At 33.0% G+C, this 18,721-nt stretch overlaps 3 protein-coding genes across 3 annotated transcripts; 2 read left to right on the top strand and 1 right to left on the bottom strand.

Annotated features, from left to right (window-relative positions):
* Nucleotides 1-3,478: 3,478 nt before the first annotated feature.
* Nucleotides 3,479-4,818, top strand: LOC145952345 (uncharacterized). Its single transcript, XM_083064692.1, has 2 exons — nucleotides 3,479-4,537; nucleotides 4,735-4,818. The coding sequence occupies exons 1-2, from the start codon at nucleotides 3,479-3,481 to the stop codon at nucleotides 4,816-4,818; spliced, it is 1,143 nt and encodes a 380-aa protein (XP_082920818.1).
* A 2,552-nt stretch (nucleotides 4,819-7,370) lies between these two features.
* LOC145952344 (uncharacterized) lies at nucleotides 7,371-9,574 on the top strand. Its single transcript, XM_083064691.1, has 5 exons — nucleotides 7,371-7,562; nucleotides 7,696-7,819; nucleotides 7,907-7,969; nucleotides 8,578-9,086; nucleotides 9,326-9,574. Exons 1-5 carry the CDS (start codon nucleotides 7,371-7,373, stop codon nucleotides 9,572-9,574), a joined length of 1,137 nt encoding a protein of 378 aa, XP_082920817.1.
* Nucleotides 9,575-11,973: 2,399 nt separating this feature from the next.
* LOC109817145 (heparanase-like protein 2) lies at nucleotides 11,974-14,910 on the bottom strand. Its single transcript, XM_020382346.2, has 9 exons — nucleotides 14,635-14,910; nucleotides 14,490-14,526; nucleotides 14,065-14,245; nucleotides 13,796-13,953; nucleotides 13,431-13,664; nucleotides 13,111-13,300; nucleotides 12,881-13,006; nucleotides 12,570-12,669; nucleotides 11,974-12,303 (listed from the first exon to the last, which is right to left on the bottom strand). Exons 1-9 carry the CDS (start codon nucleotides 14,836-14,838, stop codon nucleotides 11,974-11,976), a joined length of 1,560 nt encoding a protein of 519 aa, XP_020237935.2. The 5' UTR covers nucleotides 14,839-14,910.
* Nucleotides 14,911-18,721: the final 3,811 nt, after the last annotated feature.

Here is an 18,721-nt window from a genome sequence, read left to right as displayed (position 1 = left end):
CCATGGTTAAGTGTAACCATGGATAGTTATCTTGTACTTAAGTTAACCAACTCTAGTTAAATTTCTAGAAGTCTAGTTAATTCTCTATAAACTTATGAAACAAACTAAGCTATTCATAGTTTAAGAATAACCTAGGTTAGCTTAAGTTAACTCCAACTACCTAACCTGATCATTATAACTACTAAACTAATGATTACTTTTAACAAGTTGTTGAGATGTCACTATCAAAATTCATGTGGCTTAATTCACAACTTGGATGGCTATATTGGCTTGGTTTATACGTCCAAACCACTTGCATGAGCAAGTGGACGTCCAAATCTATGGGCTATAAAAAAGATTTGGGCCATTCAAGCCCAATAAGTCTATAATGACTTTAGTTAGTTACACATCCCCTAAATTACTAGTTACACATCCCTTAAACTACTAATTACACCCTTAAGTAAAAACAATACAAGGATAAAATTACTTACACTACTTGACCTTAAAATACAAGACTAAAACATATCATAATACAATCACTAATAAAATGAATTATGAAAAAAATTATAACAATTATAGAAGCCCTCTAAGGTAGGGTACTCCTCCAAAGGTAGGGTAAGTGCCTTACAATTCTTCAAACCAACTTTATCATCCTTCACCATTTTTGGTCTTATCTCTTCCAAAAGGATCCTTGGGAAGTAGGTTTCCATCATCAAAATTTCAAAATCACAACTCTTAAGTAACTATAATTGTCTCACATGTATCATGCTTGACTATTTTTTTTTATCAAAAAGGTATTTAAAATTCTTGCACTCACCATAACTCCCAACTTATAATTCTAAAATATTTCTTCCAATCAATTGTTTCATCCTACCTTATTAATCACGCTTAGCGTGGCTCAACCAAAGAGTTAAAATTACTCTCTAGAAGCCTTGCACTGAGTACCCGATCTAGGGTTGAGCGCCAATTCCTCTGTTATGCTTCTTTTCTTATTTGTTTGATGGGTTCTATTGGTGCAATGTGAATCTTGTGTTACTTCTCTCTTGTGATCTATGATATTCAATGATGTGAATTTCTTGTGTTATTCAATGTTATCCTTTAATGAATATAATTGATGAGTATGTGATGTGAGAAAAATTAATATGGTGGAACAACATGATAATGTGATATGGGAATGCATAGAGTCTTGATTTACATGTATCATTTTCATAAATGTTTTTAAGGGTACAATATGGAATACATCGCCAAAGAAGGATCCCTTGTGTAAAAGCTTGGTGATTAGTCCTTGGGGATATCTCAGTTTGTAAGTCTCAGTCTCAACCATCGTATCCATGATATGTATCTTGTGTGACTTAGCTATCCTGACCAGACCCTGGTAGTATGTCCTTCTAGTGAGAGTGCATAGAGGGTGTGACCCAACATGTACTCCTAGACTACTCTATGTGTGTTGCTAGCGGCAATGCATTATGTGATGTTTGACTGGCGTTACATGCATGATAATTTGTAGTTTGTGTCCATTAGATGTGTATTTTAATATTATATGTTAATTGATTTTATGTCATGGATGGGTGGAGTGTGATATTGTTGTTAATTCGTCTATGTTATGTACATATATATGTCTTGTTTGTGTTTGACTATTCGGTGTATACTCCTACACTGTGAGCTAGAGTGAGATGTTTCTCACTCCTTTTTCTTTTGTGTTGTTTTACCTTGGTTATCATGCAAGTAATCATCAACATGAGACTGAGGATGTTGGTGAAGAAACTTAGGATTCAGTGTTGGGCTTTGCTCTAATAGGACATGTAACATCAGGGCATAGATAGGATTACATTAAGATGTTGTTTCTATTAACTTATTTTGAAAACCTTAGTTTTATTTCTTTAGTAATTTCTGCTGATTACGTTATTTTGTTCAAGTTACAAATGTGATGCTCTCTATCTAGAGATGTTGGGCATTTGATTATGAAGGAATTATGTCATTCTAATTTTATTATTTGTGTTATGGTATGTCGGGTAGAGGGTGTCACAAAATCACTATAAAAATTACTTTCTCCTTGGATTTGTAATATGGGAAAAAATCTAGGACATTCTTCTTCTCAAAGACACAAGTCAATATATGAATTTATCACATAGATTCTTAGGAAGGGGATTTTTAGACAAAGAACATTAATTGCAATTGTAAAATGCAAAATAGAAAATTAATCAAAAATTTCAAAAAAAAAATTGTAGCAATTCAAGATTTTAATCCTTGCAACAAAATTTTCATAATTCAAAATATAATTTGAATTCAATCAACCTTAAATCAAAATGAACATAATTAGAATGTATATCTAAATGTAGATCTATTGAATTTCATAAAATTGTCAAACAATTTCTGTAAAATTCAAGAACTGTGAACAATTGATTTATGTGATTTATGTTATTTTAGATATAGATCTAAATCTAAATCTAGATCCAAAATTAATCTTCAAATTTGTTTCAAGTTTATTAGAATATTATTTATAATCATTAAAAATGAAAAATAGATCTAGAATAATGGAGAAAAAGACAGAGAATTCATACGATAAAAATATATCAGAAACTCAAATTTTATGGCATTTCATGAAATCTTGAATTAATTGGACGAACTAGTCATGGATCTCCATCGAGTTGCTATAGTTCATTTATTTAGAAAATTTAGATATATATATATATATATATATATATATATATATATATATAGATAAATAGATAGATAGATAGAGAGAGAGAGAAAGAATTTTTAAAAACTTGTAGAGGAAACAACTCCAAATTTTGAAAAATGAGAGAATGTATATATAAAAAGTCTCACAACACCTATTAATAGACCAAGATAGAGGGCCAAATCAGAATATTTACAAGGTCTAACCCATTAATCAACTCATTAACAAGATTAAATTTCTTATATAATAAGTTCTTAAAGTAAATCCAAAATAAAGTGTAGAGATGCAATCTTGTGGTGCATTTTTGGATCCTAAGACATCTAAATTGGTGAAACTCCCAATAGAGAAGTTGTAGATTTTTGGAGCTTAAGATATGACTTGCGCAAGACAACATGTCAAAGTGGACAAAAATTAAATAGAATTTAGAATTGAAACCAAAATAGTCCACTAAAACAAATATCAATCAATTAATTAATTTAAAATACTTATAAATATCAAATAAGTCCAATATAATGTACTAAAAGATGTATCAATACGCACTATTAATGTCTCCTCCATTCAAAGAAAAAGTATAAGCATGAAATAATAAGTATGTAAAACCTAATTATACTATAAAAAAAAAACCCTTCTATAAAAACTAAATTTCTCGTATTTTCTTTTAAAACATAAAATATAAATAAAATAAAACTATAGTATAAACCACATATTTTTCAAAATACACTTAATTAAAGAATTAATTAAAACATATATTTTCTTCAAATACTTACTATAATAGAATAATTTCACAAAGTCAACAAAAACATTCAACTATTAGACGACATGAGAATGAGGGAGAGAAAGCATGAGAATGAGGGAGAATGGACCGTGGTGAGATCAAGAAGGAGGAAAGAATTTCGATCGGGATTGGAATATCAACAAGACAAGAGGATGCTAGAGGAAAATGTGATGAATAATTGGAATGGGTGGCAACGACATAGGAGATTTTTTGGTAAGATTTATGATGATGCTATGCCATATTTTTTCACCAATTTTCCAATGAATTTTGGTACCATAGATATGTGGAGAGTTTTCACAAAGTGGGGAGGAAAGGTTATTGATGTGTATATTCCAAATAAAAAGTGTAAGTATGGTGACCGCTTTGGTTTTGTCAGATTCATGGAGAATGAATATCCTGGGTTTTTGGAGAGGAAACTGCAACAAATTTGGATTGGCACTTTTAAGCTTCATGTTAATCCATCTCATTTTACTAAGGTGAAGGGGAATAAAGAAGTGGGCACAATTTTGGACGGTGTTATGGAAGAGGGGGTTGAAAGAAAATATTCTGGGAGAGGTATAGTCCAGGGACAAAGTTTTGTGGATGTGATTAGAGCCAATACCAAGAGGGTATGGAAGCCCAAAGTAACCCAACAAGTTAAGAGTGAAGAAAAGTGGAATGGTATGGAATTTTCAGTGTCAAATAAGGAGATGGAATGGTTACAAAGATGCTATATTGGTCAAGTAAGACAAATTGATGAAGTATGTCATTTACACAATAAGTTATTATCTGAAGTTATTCGTTCAATAAAGATTATACCAATGGGTGACAATCTAGTATTGATTCAACCACTCCTTGAGGAGAATTTTAAGGATTTGATGAAGGAGTTACATGACATGTTTTCAATTTGGCTTGAATCAATCCGTCTGTGGAATCAAGATGAATTTGTAAAAGGAAGGCATGTTTGGGTAAGATGTATTGGTGTCCCTGTACATAGACGGTCAGAAGCATTCTTTAGATCAATAGCAACTATTTTTGGTAGATTTGTACGCATTGACAATAGAACGAAGAATATGGATAGATTGGATGTTGCTTGGATGTTAATTCACGCCACTTCAGTGGAGGTGATTAATAGGTGGATGAAAATTAAGATTAATGACTACTTTTTTTTCAATCAACATTACAGAGGATCCCTTTGTTAATCCTTTGATTGTTTTATCAAGTAGTTCAGTTAGTAATTTTTTGAGCTCCAGTCATTGTTCTTCATCTCAATCTTCACTTGGGGATAGTAGTTGGGATACTTTTTTGTCATGATGTGCAGGAAAGGAATGGTATTTTTGAATTTCAAATGGAAGAGGGGAAGTGCAACCAATGGATTCAATCTGGTGAGAATGCAGAAAGTTAGGTAACTGGATTATGTGGGTGTAATTTTGAGAATCTTGATAACATGGTAGTTATGGAGAATAAGGATTTGAATTCTGGTGATATGGTAACTGATATGCTGAACGCAAATTCTGACCACATTTTGTGGGATAATAATAAGTAGGGGAGCAGCCTTTTTGATGTTGAACTTGGGCCTAATAAGGACTATGTCAATACGGTTCATCATGTTGGTGACCCATATTTTAGGCCTTGCATTGCGCCTAGCCCAATTAATGTGCATGCTTTAGAATCAATTGGAGGGAGGCGTGATGATATTGGGCCTGATGGAGTAAATCGAACTCAATTATTGGAGGTTGAAGGATTAATTGGCCCATCTTATGTGGTGGATGAAATTGGGCGTAAGGATTTGCTGCATGCGTCGCTAGAAATGGAGGTAATTAGTTTAGGCAATGACCATGTTTAGCTATCGTGTGGGGATAATATGGTGGAGGGTGTTGTTAGGTTGGGCCAAGCTACAGAAACTACACCTTTGCGGCACAATGTGGTGGAGTGTGCTACTGGGCTGGGTTTTGCACGTAATTATGAGGCAGTGGCGCACTTTGATGAAGAAATACTCAAGTTATATTTTGCTGAAGGATCCGACCCTAGGTTGTGTAGTAGCGTTGAGGGTGTGGTGCCAGGTGGAGTAGTTCGCAAGATGGATAAACAAGTTGGAAATCAAGCAATAATTTCCAAGGATGTGCCTGAAGAAAATCTTTCTCGTGAGGTGTTTTGTGATGGTCAGTTGCGGGAGGTGCCAATCTCCCTGGCTAATGCGGCAACGAAGATATTGTTTATAGGCTCGCAAGGAGTATCCGATGATGCTGGGAACCGTAAGAAGAGAGGAAGACCATGAAAAAAATAGAATCAGCTAAGTCACACCGACTTGCATCAAGCTGATAGCATACAAGAATTGAATGTTGCCTCCGTGGCTGCTCATGTGTTGGAGATCGGGAAAATGTTGGGTATAAAGGGACTAGTTCCTGATGAAGTCATTTTTAAAGATTTACAAGATATGGAAAAGCGTGACCGGGTGGCAGCTGGTAGGGATATTCAGTAGTTTTATCTAGTGAATGTGGGTTTGTGTTTGGGTGTTTTGTTGAGTAAATGATTGTGGTGTTGTTAAACACAAGGGGTTTGGGGGGAGATTGAAAAAATTAGAGGTGAGAAAATTGTTATGCAAGGAGAGGGTTGATGTTTTTTTACTTCAAGAAACTAAAAGGGAGGTGATTGATGATAAGTTTTGTAATTCTTTAACTGGTGGTGGAGACTTTGGGTGGGCTTTCAAACCATCTAGTGGTATGTCAGGAGGTTTACTTTCAATTTAGAGGAGAGGCAAATTTACTGTGCATGATATCTTTTTAGGTGAAAGTTTCATTGGTGTGGCTGGTATGTGGAAAGAAAATAGTATTCTTTTCTCTGTTATTAATCTTTATGCTCCTTGTGAGTTGAATAGAAAAAAAGGAATTATGGAGTAGCTTAATTCAGCTCATGGTAAATCGTGGGGGTGATGTTTGGTGTTTTGGTGGCGATTTCAATGTAGTGAGATCAAGCAGGGAAAGAAGGGGTGTATCTACTCATTGAAGAGATGATGATATGCAGGCTTTTAATGGTTTTATTCAAGAGGTTTTCTTGGTTGATTTACCACTTCATGGGAGGAAATATAACTGGTATAAATCTAACGGTTCTTGTATGAGTAGATTAGATAGATTCTTGGTGTCAGATGGATGGCTATCTGTCTTGCCTAATACTGTTCAGTGAGGGCTGGAGAGAGGTGTCTTTGGTCATTGTGTTGTATTACTGAAAAATAAGGAGGTGAATTGGGGTCGTCAGCATTTTAGGGTGCTTGACTGTTGGCGGAGCGATGTTAAATATGGTTCTTTTTTCAAAAGCTAGTGGCGAGAGATAGTTGTGTCTGGAAGGGCTGATTTTGTCTTAAAAGAAAAACTCAAAAACTTGAAAATCAAGTTAAAGACGTGGAATAAGGATACTTTGGGAGATCTAGATCGCAAAATTAGTGAAGCCAAAGATAACATCAACAAACTGGATCTAAAAGTGAAGTTTCTAATCTTCAGGAGGAGGATGTTCTTCATTGGAAGCGGTGGAGGGCGCAAATGGTAGCTTTTATTTCTTTGAAGGATAATCTCTTGTTACAGAAATCGTGGTTAACATGGTTGCGAGAAGAGGATGGAAATACAAAATTCTTTCATTCTTGTATAAATCGAAGGAGGTTTAGGAATGAAATTCGATCGTTAGAGGTGGCGAATGAGAGGTATTATGAGCCTTTTGCTATTAAAGAGGTGGTCACAGGTTTTTTTGAGAAACATTTTGAGGAGAGGTCTAGTTTTAATGAGCCTTAATGATCCAACTTTTAAAACTTTGCAGGATGATGAAGTTGCATCTCTAATTTTTCCTTTTATCGAGGAAGTAGTGAAAAATGCAGTGTGGGATCGTGATGGATCAAAAAGCCCTGGCCCTGATGGTTTCAATTTCAATTTCATTAAGGATTTTTGAGAGACAATCAAATCTGATTTTATGGCTTTCATTCATGAATTTCATGCATATGGGAAGCTAGTTAAGGGTTCTAACAGTTCCTTTGTGGTCCTTGTGCCTAAAATAGATAACCCCCAAAAAGTGGAAGAATACCGACCGATCTCTCTTATTGAGTTCATGTATAAGGTGTTGGCAAAGTTATTAGCAAATAGATTGAGGACGGCTATTGGATCAGTAATATCTAAGTGTCAAATTGCTTTTGTGAAGGGAAGATTAATTTTGATGGTGTTGTGGTGGCAAATGAAATTTTAGAGGAAACAAAGAGGAAAAACAAGCATGTTTATTTTTCAAGATTAACTTTGAGAAGGCGTATGATTCTGTTAGCTGGGATTTTCTTCAGTTTGTGATGGAGCAGATGAGATTCCCTTGTAAATGGAGGAGGTGGATAATAGAATGTTTATCTACTGCTCAGGTTTCAATTCTTGTTAATGGTAGTCCCTCTAGTGAATTTGGGGTTGCCAGGGGATTACGATAAGGAGATCCTTTAACACTTTTTTTTTTATTTTTACTTGTTGCAGAGGGTTTGAATTCCTTGATGACTAAAGCAATTCAGATGCAAGTTTTTAAAGGCTATTATGCTGGTCGAGAGGCCTCTTGAAAAAATGTTTGGGCCATCAAATCTATTTTACAACTGTTTGAGTTAGTAGCTGGGTTGAAAGTAAATTTTCACAAAAGTAAGCTTTTGGGAGTAACATTGATTCAGAGATACTAGGCCCAATGGCTAATTTTTTGAATTGCAAAGTTGGTCATTTTTCGTGTTCTTATTTGGGTTTGTTTATTGGGGCCAACCCCAATCGGTTTTCAACTTGGCAAACTGTTATTTCTAAGGTGGAAAAAAGGTTGACTAAGTGGAAAGGCAAACTCTTGTCTTTTGGCGGAAGACTTGTCTTGTTGAAATCTATTTTAAATTCAATCCCAATCTACTTCCTTTCTTTTTTCAAGGCTCCCACAGGTGTCATTTCTCAACTTGAGTCTTTACTTAAAAATTTCCTTTGGGGTGGGGATGATGAGCATAGGAAAATAGCTTGGGTTTCTTGGGATGATGTGTGTAAAGGAAAACATCATGAGGGGTTGGGTGTGAGAGATTTGAGATCTTTTAATTTAGCTTTATTAAGGTAGTGGAGGTGGCGTTTGTTAGTGGAGAGAAATTATTTGTGGATTAAAGTGATCACTTCTATTTATGGGGCAGTAACTTCTTTGAATAGGAGAGGTGGTCGTAGAGGGGTATCTAGATTGTGGTATGACCTGTGGAATATTGAAGAGGGTGAAACAACTACATGTAATTGGTTTTCTAAGGAGTGTGTGAGAGTAGTGGGGAATAGTAGGAATACTTCCTTTTGGAAGGATTCTTGGTGCACTACAAAACCTTTTTGTGAGAGGTATAGTAGGTTGTTTTCTATCTATAACAATAAAGAGATGTATGTGGCGGATATGAAATTATGTAAGGAGGGAGATGGTGGGTGGAATTGGTGTTGGAGGAGGCAATTATTTCAGTGGGAGCAATCTCAGTTATCACTTTTGATGATGGATCTAACATGTGTTCAAATGGATGATACAAATGATGATTCTTGGAAGTGGTCAGCTGATCCAAGCAGACTTTATCCAGTTAAGTCAGCTTACTATGTAATTGTTAATGCCTCAATTTTTGCAGAAATCCCTCTTCATAAGTTCATATGGTGTAGGCTTGTCCCTTCCAAGGTTTCTTGTTTTGCTTGGAGGGTGATGCTTGACAGAATCCCAACCAAAGTTAATCTTGCGAAGAGGAATTTGTTATTGTCTTCGGATTCTGGTTGTGTGTGGTGTAATCAAGGTCTTGATACCTCTTGCCATATATATATTTTTAGTGTTCCTTTGCATACCAAGTTTGGATGTTGTGTTTGGAATGGTGTGGCCTCTTTGCTACTCATCAAAATAATTTCATATCTCATTTTGAGCAGTTCTTAGGCCTTCCTAGTTGTGTTGCTAAAAATCAGTACAAATGGGTGGTGATTTGGTTGGCTTCAATATGGAGTCTTTGGTTGGCGAGAAATGAAGCTGTATTTGCTAATAAATTCACATCTCCAAAGGATCTGGTTGAATTGATAAAACTACGTTCTTGGAAGTGGCTGAAAGCTAAAAATCTTGGTTTTTACTATCCATTCTCTTGTTGGTCAGGGCAACCTACTGCATATCTTAATCTTTATTAAGTTGTCAACATTAGTGTTTCTGGTAGTTATGTGTAGCAGCTTCTGAATTTGGTTTTTAGTGGTCTTTGCTACTACTTCTATTTTCCTATATTTGTTGTATGGTCAGATAGAGATATGGTTTTCATCTTTATGCTCGGTTGGTGGATGGTGAGGTCATGGAGTGTTAGTTTTTTTGTTTTTCTTAGTGATTTTGGTTGACTTTGTTTGTTTTGGATTACTTTTGGTCTGGTTTTTTTTATTTTACCTTATAGGTTATTTAAGAAACTGGATTTGTCTATCTAGTTTTGATTATTTTTTGTAACTATTGATGGGTTGGAGCACCCCTTATACTCCCTTTTAATATATTTTATTTTGCCTAACAAAAAAAAAGAGAATAATTTCACAAATATTTCTTTATTAATTAAAAATATTTTTAATTATTTAAAATTCTTTAAATTATTTTATAAAATCTCTTTAATTAATTAAAACGTGTTTTAATTATTTTAAAAAACTTAAAGTGTTACATGCTGATGCGATGTATATAATGTTAAAGATAGAGTCTGTCTTATAGTTTGCTTAAAGACAATGTTAATTAATAACCAATATTTTTGTAGTTACCGGTAAAAACCTAGGAAAAATTAGGTTGTTTTAGCAACCATACTAACGACAATTTTAATGGCCACTGAAAGTAGCTTTTTAATTTTCATTTCAGCCCTTTAATGACTTCTATTATTGCTGGTAAAATCTCATTTTGTTGTAGGTGTAATCTAATTATTGTTTAACTATAATATGATTAGACATGACTCCCTTATGAAATTATAAGGTTAGTGTTCTTATTAGACAAGTCTTGTCGATTGATATCTTTGGTAAGTCAGCAAACATGACAAGTCGAGTAGCCATAAAATGAGGCGTACGATCCTCCTTCATCCAAAGGGTTTTAATTAAACAATAGTGAAATATTTTAGTTTAAATAATTTTCTATCTTATTATTTTATGACTTAATTCTTCTATAAAAACTTATCGACTTCAGGAATATAAACATTGTAATTTAAAACTTTTTTGCTATATTGAAAAACAACTACATTTAGTTATCTTTTATTTTCCCTTATTAATGAATAAATTCATATCCAACTAATATGTTATTTTTCTGTAATAGTAATATAAATACTTTAATTATTGGAGAAATTAACAAACTTATAATATATTTATTTGACAAATAGGGCCAGTGTAGTATGGGCTTGATAGATGAGGTACTTAAATTCGATCGTCATTGTAATTGGTATAATTTTTTATATCAATAAAAAAATATAATAAAAAAAATTCTAGATAATTAATTATGTTTTTCATAAGTCCATACTCTAGTTAAACTTTAATTATTAAGTAATTTTAAGAAAAATCTTTTATAATTAATTCAATCATTTATCTTCCAACTTAATTAATCTCAAATTAAATCTAAAAAAGTATGCTTAAAAAAAAGCATTTGTTAATGACGGCAATAAGAACCTAAATAACTAATCTTTAATTGGATGTATGATGTATTACTATTATATTTATCAAAAATATTATCTATTGATCAAACTAATATTACAAAATTCAATTTCTATGTGCATTTTAATATCAATTTTTAATTGAATTTCAAAGGAAATGTAAACTAATTTACGGTATAGCTTTCAAAATCTATAATAAAACTTCTCAAATAATCTATCACAACAATTATGAATATATATATATATATATATAGAGAGAGTTATAATTATACCGATGTAACTTTTACTAAATATTACACCACTCGATAACTTTATATTAAATGTAAATTTTATGAATCCAACCGTTATATTGAAAGTTTCTTATTCTTAGATCATATATACAAAATTTTATATTAATCCAAGATGATTTGATACTTCATTATTATAAAAAAAAATTTGATGTAATATATTCATTTCAAAATATACTAAAATATGAACACTTATTCATTTCAAAATATACTAAAATATAAACACTTTGATTACCTTTAAGTTGTTGTTCAATTTTAACAAAATTTGATATATACATAGTAATATGAATTTTTAATGTAACGGTTAAATTTACAAAATTCACATTTAATATATAGTTATTGAGTGGTGTAATACTTAATAAAAGTTACTGAGGTGTAATTATAACCTCCCCTTTTATATATATATATATATATATATATATATATATATATATATTGCATAATTAGCCTAATAAATCAACTACAAATTCTACATTAAAATTTATTAATTAACTAGTAATTTGAATTACAAATCATTGTCCACAATATCTTTTTAATATTTTATTGTCTTGTTGATTTATTTTATGTCCATACTGGCACACTAAAGCTCTTGATATATACAAATTGCTTTTTTTTTTTAATGTTGTTGATTAATAGTTTATGCTTCTTATCTACATGTTGGTGCATTGAAGCTCTTGGTATGTACAAATATAATTGAGTCGGGCTCTGCTTTGATTGGAGAAGAAACATCAACCAACCGTGGTTTCATTTCTGGGATGTCTAGCGATTTTGTCAATTGTAGTGGAGTTCCATTCAACAACACCACATTACTTTGAATGTTTCCATCTTTGGGTGTCAAATGGTATTCTTCCCTCATAGTCATTGGTACTCTTCCTGGTACTGCCTCTAAGACAGGGTACAAATTCATATCATCGACGAGGGATACATTGAAAGTAGTGGAATTGGACATGTTTATTAGTAACAGAGTGATACCAGGCTGAAATTAAGAAGAACAAGTGATTGATTATAAAGAAAAATAGGGTTAATATAAAATTTTGTGCATTGTCCTAGATGAAATGAAACATCTTGGTTTTACTTTGTTTTAGTAATTATATCCAAATAATTGTTACAGTTTATGATATGCTAATTTCTTTTTAGTAGCATGATGTTATTAAATTCTATATGAATAGTTATTTTTGTTTGATAAAGGCCAAAACCAGAAAGAAAAAAAGAAACAAGACATTTTGAGATAAATGAGCTTACCCCTTTCTTTGAGCAATGAGCGTATGCACGCAAAAAAGGAGATCCTTCATGAGAAACTGAAAGCACTTTACTTCCCATAAGTCGATGCCACAAAAGTGCTCTAATTGATCAAAAAGAATTTTGATTAGAAACACATGTGAATTCATACTCATACTAATCACTTAGGTTGCTTGAAAAGTTTATTTTAGACTATTAGTTTGACAAATATAAAAATTAAAGCACTTTGATTATGCATGTTGAGTTAAGTTCTAAATGAATTACACATTCACCAATCGTAAGTGTCTTTCACTCACACATGTTACATGACTTACCCATAATAATCTGGGTTAGGAATGAAGGTTGTGGTGTTTAGCAAACCATAGTTTCCTCCAACCAGAGTTTGTCTACAATAAACATTGTGGTTTAAGGTTGATGTCATCCCCAATTGGTCCAAGTACCTAGTTATTAAGTTAATAGGCGTTAACATAAATACATACATACATACATATACAAAAATTTTGAAAAGGAGAAAAAACTAAATTCATTGGCAGATTAGACTAACCAAAACCCATTTACAAAAGAGTGTGACACATCTTTACTACCACTGTTATAGGCTCCACCAGCTTCCCCAACCCATGGTGTTGCCCACGGTGTGAATTCCTTAACTGCTTGAGCAACACTTTTGAAAGTTTCAGCAACTTGGCTCAAGTAATATGGGTCTTGAATCTTGTTGATAAGATCCTTGTCGACGCCTTAATTCATTTGGAATAATTATTACATGTTCTTATAAATAAATCATCTAATCACTAAGATCAAAGTATTGAAGTGCATGCTATTGATATTGACTAAAAAAATCTTATACACACACATATACATACATACCAGCACCAAGGTTGTAAATGTGGTGAGTGACTCCATCAACCACACCAGGACCAACATTCAGTAAGAAACTTTCAAACCATTCCTTACCATAGAAACCACCGGGGCCTAACACTTTAGGCCTTCTAGAAGCATCTGGGTATAGTAGATTAACTATACGTCTGAGCCTAGTTATATCTTTAGCATATTGAACACTGTCTACTCTAGCTCCTATCCCTTCAGCACATAGCTCATTTCCTATTAAGTATGATAAATCATAATGCACAAAGGATTAATCACAGAAAATAAAACACAAAGTAGGTACAAATATATTTACATAAAATTCAAATATCAAAGGCAAAAAAAATTAATTAAGGCTTTAATTTAGCTACCTAATTCATACGAATCTATTTTATATCCTTTTGATATTGTGTACTTCATGAGACTTATGGCATTTTTTGGATTCCAATTTCCCACCCAATTTAACTTGTCTTCCATGGAATTTTTCTTTCCAGTGAGAGCATTCAACCCAAAAATTAATTTCACCCTACAAAAAAAAAAAAAAATACATGCATGTGAGAATTGAATGTAACATGCTACTAACATATATCACAGTACATCATGTTGAGAAAAGGATGGTAAGTAATTTAACAAGTACCTAGTTTTGTTAAAAAAGTCATGTACTTCATCCCATCTCATTTTAGGAAGGCATGCTGTGCTGAAACCAAAAAGGCCACCTTCTCTCTTTTTGAAATGAGGGCATTTCTTTTGCTTTCCAAATTGGTAAACAATTTGATCTTCCACTGAACCTCCTAATCTGATCCTTAGGGGATTAAATGCTGCCAAAGTTTAGAATATTAAGTAATGTGAAATTCATAAAATAATATTGTTTACATGATCATATATATATGTTAGACATTGGACCATTAAAGTGCCACATCTTGTCTCCCCAAAATTAAAGAATGAGATTGAAAATTACTGATGCAAAAACAAGAAACCCAGAAGGGACAAAAATATCTTTTCAGCATGTTTTTTGTTTATCAAATGATCATAGGATTAGACTTGAGAAAAAAGAGGACCTACCCTTGATGGCATTTGATAGAACTTTGTTATTCAAGTCCTACAAAAGTGGACAAAATATAACATGTGATAGGTAGTTAACTTTTTTATTATTAAAATTATGTAAGATGAAAATATTCAAGGTGCATTGGTGGCTAATGTTAAATACCAAATTCAAAATGCTTGTTTTTCCCCAAGGACAATCATTGTAGTTACACTTATTAGCAGGCCACCAGTCCAAAGTTGCACAAATAAAATTATTATCTGTGATACCAATGGATGTCACTCCTTTCACTATGAGTTTTACATCTTCTGCTGAAGAAATGGAAAATAATAAAAGAACAACATAACATAGAGTTACTTTTACATCCATTATGAAAAGTGATTGAAATGAAACACTAGAAAATCACACCAACTCTTTGGAATTTATTCAACTTTTATATTCGTGCTACTTGCCAATATTAGTCCACCTAATCACTATTTTTATGCAAGTTTTTAGTTGTTTAGGTTTGTCATGTATCTATCTGTTAGTTTTCCAAAAATACTATCTTATTATGCATTAATCTACCTGTATTGTTTTATCAGCAACAATATTCCCTAATCAATCTTATCTTTTAAGCGAAACCTTTTTCATTATTAAAAGACAAATTTTGGTCAAACATATGTCATGTCAGACTTTGTTGGCAAAAATTGTTGGTTAATAAATGGTATTTTCAATAACAGTTTTTCCTATATGTATGTATTGGGTATACTATAGGAACCTATTATAAATTACCTTTCATAATTAATTTAAGGATATTAGTTTTAATTTCTAGCTTGCTTAATTATTCTGTTGAAAAATTTAACTTGTTACCTAATAACAACTCATATTAAATATGAATTTTAAGATAATTGTTATAATAAAATTCAAAATACTTATCAAACATACATATATAGTAATTAATGCATAATTGAATAGCGAAGTGCAAAACTTTTAGTTATAATCTTATTGCATTTTAATTAAATTCATATGTATCTCTTCCAACTTATCTCTCTCAAAGCAAATAGTTTACACTCTAACGGTGTAAATATAAATTTTTACACTTGTAACATCCTATTTTTCAAAATTTAAAATAAAATAATTGTTTTAATACTATTTATAATATAGTTTTAATTAATTTATTTATTTAAGTTAATAATATAAATAAGGATGTTTTTAATAAATAAAGAAAAATAGATATGAGTTGTGCATTTGAGAGTGTAATACCTTTCATATTTGAGATCTTAGCGACTCCATTTCACAATACTTCACATGGTGATACTTCACATAACTCCTCTGATTAGAACCCTTCATCAGTTAGAACCCTCCGTGGGTAGCCCTTTCTAAGATGTTTGTTCACTTTTAGGATCAAGGACTAACCCCACAAATCAACACAAGACCTTTTAGTGTGCTTTGTCTTCACTCGCACACTTTCTGAAAACTTCCCAAAAGGTTACTCATTCCTAAATCACTCCAAGTCAAACACGCTTAACTATGGAGTTCTTATGTGATGAGTTACCAAAACGTAGATGCATCTTGTTGGCATAAGTAGTACGTTCCCCACTCCTGCCCTCGCAAATTTAAATCGCCCCCGTCCCCGCCCCCGCAAATTTAAACCATCCCCGCCCCCGCAAATTTAAATCGCCCCCGACCTCGATCCTATTTTTTTTTCTTTTAAATAAATATGAACAAATTTAAAAAAAATATAAGAAAAGTAAAATAATATAAACTTTTACATATAAATATTTTTAATTTTGATATATATATATATATATATATAATTTTTTAATTATATTATTAAGTCGGGCGGGGGCAGGGTGGGTATTAACATCCCCGTCCCTGCCCCCGCCCCCGATTTTATCAATTGGGAAAACCCCAACCCGAACCTGAACCTGATAAACACGGGTTTTCCCCGTCTAAATCAGGGCGGGTTCAGGCGGGTACCCACGGGGGCGGGTTAGATTGTCATGCCTAATTCTAAGTTGGAGTGGGGGATCGAAGGAGTGTGGATTGTGATGTTCGTTGGGACTTGATGGGATGACTCTTCCTGATAGGCATGCCTTGTTGGATGCCAAGATCGATTTTGGCTCTATAATTTTGTGTTTTCACATTTGAGGGTCGATATCTCCTCAACATCCTTTTCATGCATTTTTTGCATAACGATCATGTGGATTGAGAGGTTGTTTATGGTTGTATGATGTTATGTGGTAAAGTTGGTTTATGTACATGCTATATGGAGTAAATGATGATTGATTCGTACATGCTTAGGAATGATATATATCGATTGTTTGAAGTAGGTATTCTAATATAATTTGATATGCATGTATGATATGAGGATAGATGGCCTTATGGATCAATTAGCGGGCGTTTAGTAAGGTTGACCTCAAGGTGTGATATCATCAAATTAGAGTTGAGAGTGAGGATTTATCCTAGACAGTTCTAGGCTAAATTATCTAAGCATGAATTTTGGTTGTATAAGAAAAGTTTTCTAGGTCCTGTGATTTTAGTGGAGGTATAATGTAGATGTATCTAAGGTAGAAGATGTACTTAAGTGGGAGATACCAAAGTTAGTTAGTGAGGTTAAGAGTTTTCTTAGATTAACTTATTATTATAGGAAAGTTATTGAGGAAATTCCTAAGATAACATTACCTTAGAGTAGATTGACGAGGAAGAGGAGTTGCCTTTGTGTGGGATGGTAAGTATGAGAGTAGCTTCCAAACTCTTAAGGAAAGGTTGGCTAGTGCTAATATTACTGGATTTTAGTAAGCCTTTTATGGTATATAGTGATGCTTCTAAGATAGGTTTGGATGGAGTGCTGATGCAAGAAGGAAAGGTAGTAGCTTATGCTTCTAGGAAATTGAGAAATCATGAGAGGAATTACCTTATCTATGACCTTGAGTTAGAAATTATGATATTTACACTAAGATTTGGAGACAATACCTAGATGATTCTAAGCTTGAGGTGTTTAGTGATCATTAGAGCCTTAAATATATTTTGACCAAAGAAGATAGTTGAAATTTCTTAAGGACTAGGATTTTAATCTTAGTTGTGTTATCTAGGTAAAGCCAATGTCGTGATCGATGCTTTGAGTAGGGAACCTTTATATTTGCCTTTCCTTATGATTAGAGAGATGGATCTTTTAGTTCAAATTAGGGATTTAAGCGTGACTTATGAGGTTACCCTTAGTAGTGTGAGACTAGGTATGACTCGAATAACTAGTGGATTGTTAAAGGAAAATTGGAGGAACATAATTTGTTGATTCATTTTGGTGATAAGATATGAGGCTATAGGACAAGATAATGGATAAGTGTTTACCTTGGGTATAAATGAAGTGGTAAGACTTTGAGATCGAGTATGTGTATCTAGTGAACTTATGCTTAGGTGGTTGATCTTTAGAGAGGTCATAGAAGAAAAGCTAATATTATGGTAGATGCCTTGAGTAGGATGACCATTCACCTACCATCTTTGATGATTTAAGGGTTGGATTTGATTGAAGAACTTAGAGACTTAAGCGTGATGTGTGAGCTCACCCTTAGGAGCATTGAATTTAGTATGTTGAAAGTGACTAATGAATTAATGGACGAGATTAGAGAAGCCTAGGAGTTAGATCCTTTCTTAGTGAACCAAGTGGAGAGGATTGGTAGGGGTATAGATAGCCCTTTACGAGTGGAATTTGATGGTGTTTTGGGGCTCAATGATAGGATCTATGGCCTAGTAATCTTGAATTTAGGAAGATGATCTTAGAGGGAGGACATAAGAGTACTCTTAGCATCCATTTAGGAGCAACTAAGATGTATCAGAGTGGCACAGCGGAAGCGTGGTGGCCTAAGGTGAAGAGAGGAGTAGAGGAAGTTTGTGTACTCATGTTTAGTATGGTATAAGTCTAAGACAGAACATCAGAAGCCTTTTTGGACTTTTGTAGCCTTTAGATGTCCCTGTTTGGAGGTGAGATAATGCGTCTAGACTTTGTTGTGGGTTTGCCTAGGAAGTTTAGGAAGAATCTTGAGTTTAATGAAGGAGTCATAGTCGAACCTCTTCATTTCAGAAATTCGAGGACGAATTTCTTAAAAGGGGGAAGTATTGTAACACCACAGTTTTCAAAAAGGTTATTATTATTATTATTATTATTATTATTATTATTATTACTATTATTATTATTATATGGTATTTGGTCATAATTATTTTAATAATTATAGAGGAATATTATTTTGTACGTTTTAAATAATTATTATTTTGG

The sequence above is a fragment of the Cajanus cajan genome, chromosome 10, assembly GCF_000230855.2.
Source record: "Cajanus cajan strain Asha chromosome 10, NIPB_CcT2T_4, whole genome shotgun sequence".
NCBI classification, from domain to species: domain Eukaryota; kingdom Viridiplantae; phylum Streptophyta; class Magnoliopsida; order Fabales; family Fabaceae; genus Cajanus; species Cajanus cajan.
This window is presented reverse-complemented; position numbering and strand designations above follow the sequence as displayed.

Excerpts from the sequence above, each read along its gene's own strand:
- LOC145952345 (XM_083064692.1), top strand. The coding sequence starts at position 3,479 with ATGAGAATGAGGGAGAGAAAGCATGAGAATGAGGGAGAATGGACCGTG. Across the intron at positions 4,538-4,734 it reads TTCACGCCACTTCAGTGGAG|GAAAGGAATGGTATTTTTGA; the intron begins GTGATTAATAGG and ends CATGATGTGCAG.
- LOC145952344 (XM_083064691.1), top strand. The coding sequence starts at position 7,371 with ATGGCTTTCATTCATGAATTTCATGCATATGGGAAGCTAGTTAAGGGT. Across the intron at positions 7,563-7,695 it reads TGAGGACGGCTATTGGATCA|GCGTATGATTCTGTTAGCTG; the intron begins GTAATATCTAAG and ends AACTTTGAGAAG. Across the intron at positions 7,970-8,577 it reads TTTTAAAGGCTATTATGCTG|TAACTTCTTTGAATAGGAGA; the intron begins GTCGAGAGGCCT and ends TTTATGGGGCAG.
- LOC109817145 (XM_020382346.2), bottom strand. The coding sequence starts at position 14,838 with ATGGATGTAAAAGTAACTCTATGTTATGTTGTTCTTTTATTATTTTCC. Across the intron at positions 13,954-14,064 it reads GACTTTTTTAACAAAACTAG|GGTGAAATTAATTTTTGGGT; the intron begins GTACTTGTTAAA and ends TTTTTTTTGTAG. Across the intron at positions 13,007-13,110 it reads TCTTTTGTAAATGGGTTTTG|GTACTTGGACCAATTGGGGA; the intron begins GTTAGTCTAATC and ends CTTAATAACTAG.